The sequence below is a fragment of the Parasteatoda tepidariorum genome, chromosome 4, assembly GCF_043381705.1.
Source record: "Parasteatoda tepidariorum isolate YZ-2023 chromosome 4, CAS_Ptep_4.0, whole genome shotgun sequence".
Taxonomy (NCBI): Eukaryota; Metazoa; Arthropoda; class Arachnida; order Araneae; family Theridiidae; genus Parasteatoda; species Parasteatoda tepidariorum.
This window is the reverse complement of record NC_092207.1, coordinates 81,206,150-81,214,724: the sequence shown is the minus strand read 5'-3', so window position 1 is coordinate 81,214,724 and position 8,575 is coordinate 81,206,150. Positions and strand designations below refer to the sequence as shown.

Here is an 8,575-nt window from a genome sequence, read left to right as displayed (position 1 = left end):
TTGTATTGTAAATGTTACTCGAAAATCTTTTACGCGCGCTCATTGTACAGGTTTTGGAGAGATTTTTTTTTTGAAAAAGTCACAATGGACTCTTTTGAGGGAAAGGCACAGCAGATAATGAGCCAGAATTTCGTCCAAGTAATCAAAACATTTTGATAAGCTGTTTTCTTAAAAATGTTTGTTTTTAATACAGAATATCTTACTTTTGTTTAATATATTTTTAAGAATTATAAATTTAAACTCATTTTTATAAATAGCTTTAATTAAATTTATGATATAACACAACAGCATTGTGTACATATTTATATAGAGAGAAATTTCACATTTAAATCAAAGATGAGGTTGCAAAAAAGAAAGAAAACGTTACTGTTAGTTTGATAATGAAACATTTAAATCACTACTGTCAATAGCAACAGGGGTCCTGCAAACAGCTATATACCCTACTAGTTGCTAATTAAAGACAGCTAGCAAATCACGGCCAACTTCAAAAAATTGTCTTAAAATAATATAAAAAATACATTAAAATTAAAAAAGAATTTTAATCCGGAACATTATTTCTAACCTAAATTTACAAATAACGTATACTTGAATTTAAAAAAATATATAAGAGAAATTGGGATGGAATTTTTGTTTAAGTTAGGAAATCTTAAAAAGTTTTTAAACAATTATTCATAAATTAAAAATATTGTACAGAAAAGATAGTAATTGTAATAATTATATCATGAAAAGGAAATTATAGGCCACATGAGTTATCTCCAAATAGTTCCTCTTTATTTTTAAGTTAGTAACAAAGTATCAATTAGCTTCATGGAATTTTTTTAATGAATGATACTATTCCATTTAAAAGGATTGTAAAAAATTGCTACACTATTATAAGATGAAAGTGATACTCAATTGTGGTAATGAATGCTACTTTTATCATACTAATATAGATACTGTAGTGCTACAGTACCTAAGAGAGGTAATGGAGTATGTGATTTATTTTATTTACTTTGCAAGATCAAAAAAATCCAATTTACTTAATTTAAATCAGGTCTTATCCATTTAAATCAGATTTTTTAAATTGACATTTTATAAACTTAAGTTTATAATTAGTTACATTAAGGGTATCTGCTACAATTTAGATTTTTAAATTCATGACTTATTCCAAGAATTTTTTATGACTTAACGAAGTTACTATTTTCTCCGACAATAACACAACAATAAATTTAAATAAGCATTATAATAACATTAATTGAAATGATAGGTAAAATTAAAACTGTTATACTCTGCATCTTCATATTTATAGATTTTAAATTTAAAAAACAGAGTAAAGAAAGAGTTGAAGCAATAAAATAACTGAAAAAAATAGAGAAGCAAATAACTTTTTTCTTCTGCAGAATTACATTCTAAAGATACTTTTCTTGTTCATCGGAAAGGAAAGAAATACTCCTGATTTCTCATTTCAGAATAAAAAAATTCGCCAATGACTGGCTTGCTTCAGCTAGAATTTTAAATTGATAAAATAAAAAAATAAAAAATAATAACAAATATTCTGAAATCACAGAAGTTTAAAAGATAATTTGGTCTAGAAAATATGTCTTTTCTTTCATTTTTTGAAAGAACACCATAATTTTTAAAGAACACGATAAAAACATTTTATACTTTAATCAAATATCACTCTGAGTGGGATTTTGTTACAAATTCAGATATTTGGAACACCATGAAATTGGGGGGAGGGAGTAAATTTCCTTTTAAAAATTAGATTTTTCAGCAACCTAAATCCATGACTTTTCATGATTTTTTTAAAAAAATAGTCAAAATCATGACAAATTTTGTTCAATACTAAAATCCATGACTTTCCAGGTTCGCGGAATCCCTGTACATCCACATATATATAATTTTGATTGCAATATTATTACAAATAAATAATAACAATACAGTTTTAACCTACCATTTTTTCGATGGATTCAGATTTCTGCCCACCAAAATATCCGAGGTAGTCACAATCTGTATAATAGGGGTCAGAGTAGTTTCCTCAGGAGAGTGGTTCAATGTTTAGACCTCTTCATGTTAGTTTTACTTTTTGCATATTTCACGGTATCTCGAGAAATTTTTAAGCGAATTGAAAAAATTTTGCAAACAAATATAAAATTCGATTATCAAAAGATAATTTCATGCATGAAATAATTTTTAATAGATATTTATTATTATTTAATTTAATATTAGCAAAAAAAAAGCTTTGATGAGTAAGGTACATAATTTATTACATTATTTTAAATAACATTATTTCACAAGACAAAATTTGAGCGAAATCGGTTGCTCCTGAGAAATTCAATTTCTCAGTAACTATTCGACTGATTTTGCTGAATGTATTTTGTCATGTAAAGTTCCATTCTCTAAAATGAAGCAAAATATTGTACACCTTACAATTCAAAATTCTTTCGACAAGTATTAAATACTAAAAAATAATAAATATGTACTAAAAGTTATTATTCACATGGAAATATCTTTGGATAATAGAATTTTATAATTGCGTGCAAAAATTATTCAAGTCACTTAAAAAGTTTTTGAGACACGGCGATATACGCAAGAAGTAAAATTAACAGTAAGGAATACAAAATTTGGGCTGCTCTTCTGACCAGACTATTGTGACCCTAATTTTCAAATTGCGACTACCCTCTATCTTTTTAAGGTCAGAAATATAAATCTATCAGAAAAAGGGTATGTTTATGTGCCTGATGTGTACACTTTTGTGTCTGAATTCGTAATTTAGAATATCGTCTGCACTAATTTATTAGCATATTTGAGGTCACGTTCTCAAATTATTAATATTGAGTAATAGAATGTCTGATCATTAGATTAAAAGTTATTCAGGGTGGTCCATTTATTCAAAAATTTTTTTTTAACACTGATCAACAAAAGCATATACATTAAATTTGATGCAGAATGGTTCAGAGTTGCAGATTTGCATACAGTACATATACACTCATGCATACATTTAAACATTTTGCTTTATTTATATCAATAGATCAACTGAACAAAACCAATTGGTATAAAAATAAATACAAAAATAAATCTCACTTTATAAAGATACAAAAATATAAATATAATAATAAAATAAATAGCCGTTTTGAAGCATATGTTTTAAAAACAAAAACTGGTAACATTTTCTTTGCCATCAGAGGTACTTATTGATTGGCCAGGCAATGCAACTATTTTTTATCTGTTATTTGTACCACAAAACAAAATCAAGGTTCTCTTAAAAAATATAAAAATAAAAAATATAGTTGAATTTACTAGCACCTAACAAAATTAAAAAGTACAGGAGTCTGTCTAGATTTCTCTGAGAGGTACCTATTTTGTGAAAATTTAGACATAATTTGTGAAGATTAAAAATTATATTAAAAAATCAACACAAAAATATTGTAAAAATATAGATTTATCATTCCTTACGAGACACAAAAATAAAATTTTAAGAAAAAGTAGGTATTTTGTGAAACTACCGTTTTTTTTAAAGTTGAATTTGCGAAGGTACCCCTAAACGGTATTAAATTTGGCTTGGACAGACCCCTGAAGTACATTACATATTTAGCAAAGAAAAACAACTTATTCCTGATACCAGCATGCAACGAGTCAGATGCAATGACATAATCATGGAAAAAGTGCTGTTGTACACAGCAGAGAAAAAAATTCTCATATCGATCCCTGCCAGCGTTACGATAAGGAAATTTTGACCGCTTTTTGTTTCTCAGTAATACTAAAAGATTTCCTACAAATGCATCATAAAATAATAAATTAAATATTTTAAAATAGAGAGATTAATGTGTTACAGAGTGCCTTTTCATTTGACTGAGGCGAATAAAGCTTTGTTGACAAACAGTACAAGAATAAGGCTTTTCACCAGTATGAATACGATAATGCTCATTAAGATTATTTTTTCTTGAAAACTTTTTAGAGCATACCTCACAAGAGTAACGCTTTTCACCAGTATGTACTGTCTTATGACTAGTTAAGTCACATGACCTCCAAAATGTTTTGTTACAAATATCACATGAGTGAGGTCTTTCACCAGTATGGACTTTCTTATGGGATTTTAAACTTTGTTTTACAGAAAATGACTTATTGCACACATCACAACAGTGGGCTTTTAAATTTGAATGCATTTCTGAATGTTCTTTAAGATGTCCTTTGAGGCGAAATGTTTTTCCACAAATCTCGCACGCATGAGGTCTTTCTCCTGTATGAATAAGACAGTGACATACCAGTTTAAAATGTGTTGGGAAATTCTTACCACAGACAATACAATTATAGCGTTTTACATCAGACGTTCTAATATTCACAATTTCAGCAGGCTTTATATCCATTATTTTCCGTGTCATTACCAGTTTAAAAATGCACTATTTACTTTATTTCTGCATTCCATTTCGCAATAGCAATTATTATGCTATAACTTTCACAAGCATAAAAGTTTTCGATAAAATAACTAGAAATAACACTTGTTTGGATTGTTTTTTCACTAATCTATTGATGCCAAATATCGAATGTAAACATTGGTCACTTTTAAACAGATTGTTTTGTTAACTTTCATAGTTATCGTGAGTTGTTGTTATTATTTGTATACTTTTCAGATTTTTCAGTTGGTGCTTCAGTTACAGTTTCCGACTACTTATTTCTGGGTTAATTTAGATCTGTTTGTTTTTCTGAGCGGTAAACAGTTTCTCGGTTCTCTATCTTTTAAGGAATTGGTAACTAATTTTAAACCATAGTTTCTACTACAGAATGGCAACAAGGAAATGATAACGTCCGATCAATGGGCTTTTCGCATTGTGATTGGNAAATATCCAGTTTCTCCTAAGTTTAAACTCGTCGCTGAGTTTATTGTTCGTATTGTGATAAAAAAGTAAGGCTAAACTAGATCGTCATTTTGGGTGTTTTATAAATGCTAGTGCTGATAATGGCCACCAAAACTCATGATCCATTTGTCATTTGTAATACCCTAAATTGTTAGAACATTACTCCACTTCAAAAGAACGCATTGAACTCATTGGTTTCAAAGAATTCATCAACAATGCTCATATTTTAAACATTTTACATATTTTTATTTATACATTTTGGCAAATTTTTTATTTTCTGATAGTAGATTTTATTTAATTTCTTTATTGGAATTCTTTTGAGATTAATTGTGATCTGCCTGTCTTGTTAATTTAAAATACACAGAAAACAAACATGCTATTTTTTTTTATTCTAAATTATTTATAAAAATTTAGATACATAATTAATATAATAATAATTTATAAAAATTATATTGTTGTATATTTAAAAAAATTGTGAATAAAAAAATTTAAAAAATAAATGTTAAAAATTTAAATCAAATAACCGTGTTATTTCCGTATTGTGACCTGTCACGTTAATGACAGTCTCCAAATGGATTTTAAATTTTTTAGAGGAAAAAAAACATGAATTGCTCCCTTTCTGTGTTATTTTTTTAGTTTCTCGAGGGTGCTCGCGGCCGGCCATCGCACTGTTTTGAATGACTGGACGATTATTTTGGCACAGATCACGATAAGGAAAGTGCTTGGATGCCCCCCAAGTGCTTGAAAGCGGTGATTTGAATTTTACCTATTTAAGAAAAAATATCCCTATTTCCTATAATAACTAAAAAGTTAACAAATGTGTGAAATTTTTAAGATTTTTTTTCGAACACTTTACAAACTTTAAAAATAATAATTTTTAAAACTAATAAATATTTCACATGACTGCCCTTGCTTAAATTTAAACAATAATGGAATAAACTATTAACTAGTACTAGTTACTTATTTCCGTCACATTAGTAATATTTAAATGGGATTTCTTTATTTCATTATTATTTCTAATAAAATGACTCATTTTCTGCAGTACATTTTTCCACATGATACTAAACTTTATTTTTTATGTTTTTAATTTAAAAATTATATTTTTAATAATATATTTCTAATTTATTATTATTAAAATATATATTTTTAACTTTTAAGCAATTTAAAAATAAAAAAAAACTTGATGGTAAGGAGTAATCTTACTTCTTTTTATGCAATAAATGATATAAAAAATTTTTTTTATGTTCTCCAGACAACCGCTGTAGTGCTGTAACTATTTTAGTTGGACAATGAACTTATCCATCATTTGATGCTCTAAGTGAAAAATTTTCTATATTTGATTACATGACTTTCTCTTTAATTTAACGTTTTTTTTATATAACCTATAATCAATTTTACTACGCAACGATAAAAAAATGGGTTTTTACTTTTTTAAATTTCTTTTACCACAAGCGTTTTTGAAAATTGAGAAATATTCATAATGATGGTTATTATTAATCCCTTTACTAACGCAAAATGTCTCGATTATTGTCAAAAATACCAAATAAAACGAAAAAACTACTATATCTCTTACAAACTAATATTTTCAAAATGATAAAATATTAAAAAAAGGTCCTAAATTTTATGAGTAGATCTAATTACAATATCATTTCTATCAAACGATTTTCACTGTCGTTTATTCTTTTTCTAATCATTCATTTCCTCGATGTTTCAGTCTAACAAGCATCAAGCATAAGTTCTCCTTAATATAGGATATAAACTTTAAATATCGATATCTCAGTTAATTTTTAAATTAGGATGACGTGCTTTTTACCATTTTTATTACTTTTTTACGGGAAAAAATTTTTGCATTAACATTTTTTGATATCCGAGGTCGTTTAAGAATTTTAAAATTTTTTTTTAACGTTACAAGAAATAACATGAAATGATTGATGAAAATGAACGATTTTTATTATTGAACCATATTTCCAGTTTTAGAACGAGAGGTTATTTAGGGACGCAGTATTTATTAGAAACCCTGCATATTAAATGATTAATTATTTTGATTTAAAATCTTAAGTTTTTGAAATTAAAAAATTTAAAAATGTTTAATTTAATCTTTTGAACTGAAATACACGATTTTTTTTAAATAACTAATTTAATTTAAGTTTTTATGTCTAAAAATTTTTTAAATAAATAATATAAGTTTTTTTCTGAAAAACACTTATTATTTTTTTTTGTAATTGAAATAAATAAAAACTAAAGAAAAATAAATAAAAATTAAATAGAAATATTGAAGAGATGAAGTTTGTTTTAATTTGGAAGAGTAAATAATTAAAGGGCGAATTATTATTAAGGCGAAACAGAATATTTTTTTAATTTCTTTGAAATAAATTATCTAATTACTTTTTTTTATCTCAATAAGTATTTTAACTTAAAAAGCAATTCAATTTCTCTATCATTTTTTTAAACAAAACTATGTAGCAAACAAAAAATAAATGTTAACGATTAAAAAAAAATTTTTTTGAATCATTGCTAAACTAAATGAGCAGTTATTTTTTTATTATATATATTTAAAAAAAAAATAATTTTAAAAATATTAAAGATTAAAATTTTGTTTTAAATAATTGCTAAATTAAATGTGCAGTTATTTTTTAATTATATACACTTTAAATAAAAAACAAAATGTTTTTCAATATTGAGAAATGATGAAAATTAGAAACTGTCATCAACTGGAATTGAAAGGCGACTTCTTAGTTCGAAAAAAGATCTCTAAACCACTCAGCAACAATACATACTTGCCTTAGGGATTTTTTAATAATAGATTAATTAAAACTTAGAGATGTCCTACTTTGAACCAGTGTTTGCAGTTGTAGTAAATTCGATTCTATGTTTTCCACCAGGTTCTTTAATTTTAGTTTAATTTCAATTGAAGAAGAGTTTTACACGTGTATATTTCATAAGAGCAGATAGTAACTTAAAAAAAAAGTAGCGGATTCAAGAGAAAATACGTTTTCGTATCGGATTTCGCTACGTAAATTATCGTCTGCATTTAATTTTTTGAAGGTGAAGCCTCTGAACCATTGAGTCCTAGGGTGCAAAAAGCCAATTATCAAAAATCAAGTTATTAAGGTAGGTCGTTTTTTCTTTTCTTTTTTTTTTAATTTTATTTTTTTTTAAATTTTATTTTTATTTATTTATTTATTTATTTCTGCACACAGTACTTCATTTCATACTGTACAATTTTGCCAAACTCGCAGCTTTATACCCTATTTTTAAAAGTTTGACTTAATAAAAATATTTATTAAAAATGCACAAAATAAAACGACAAATAAATAAATAAATTATAAAAATTTAATAAATAAAAATACCGCCATAGGGTAAAAACAAAAATATATCCTTTAAATCGAAATTTAAAATAAATCGCCAAAGTTGTGTTGCTTAGAAATAACACTTACGAAATAACACTTACGAAATAACACTTCGCAGTCAGGCGTACTAACCGCTCGGCCACCTGGCCGAGCGGTTAGTGCGCGCTGAATGCGAAGCCAATGGCAGCGGGTTCAAATCCTGCTCTGGCACGGATGTTTCTCTCTTGTGTTGTCCTCTGTTGTGTGTGATGTGTGAATGTGACCCACCCTATGAACGGGTTTGTGGCAGTGTGGCATGGGTAATGTTGATCACCTCCGGATAAATTATAAATTTTAAATCCGTTTCTCAGTGAAAATGTTAAAAAAATCAATTTAATGTGGTAACAAAAG

The 8,575-nt window shown here is 26.7% G+C and overlaps 1 protein-coding gene across 1 annotated transcript; it reads right to left on the bottom strand.

The window, feature by feature from the left end:
- Positions 1-3,800: 3,800 nt before the first annotated feature.
- LOC107452075 (gastrula zinc finger protein XlCGF7.1-like) lies at positions 3,801-4,361 on the bottom strand. The gene has a single exon (XM_071180397.1). It carries the CDS (start codon positions 4,359-4,361, stop codon positions 3,801-3,803), a length of 561 nt encoding a protein of 186 aa, XP_071036498.1.
- Between the last annotated feature and the right edge of the window lie 4,214 nt (positions 4,362-8,575).

Excerpts from the sequence above, each read along its gene's own strand:
- LOC107452075 (XM_071180397.1), bottom strand. The coding sequence starts at position 4,361 with ATGACACGGAAAATAATGGATATAAAGCCTGCTGAAATTGTGAATATT.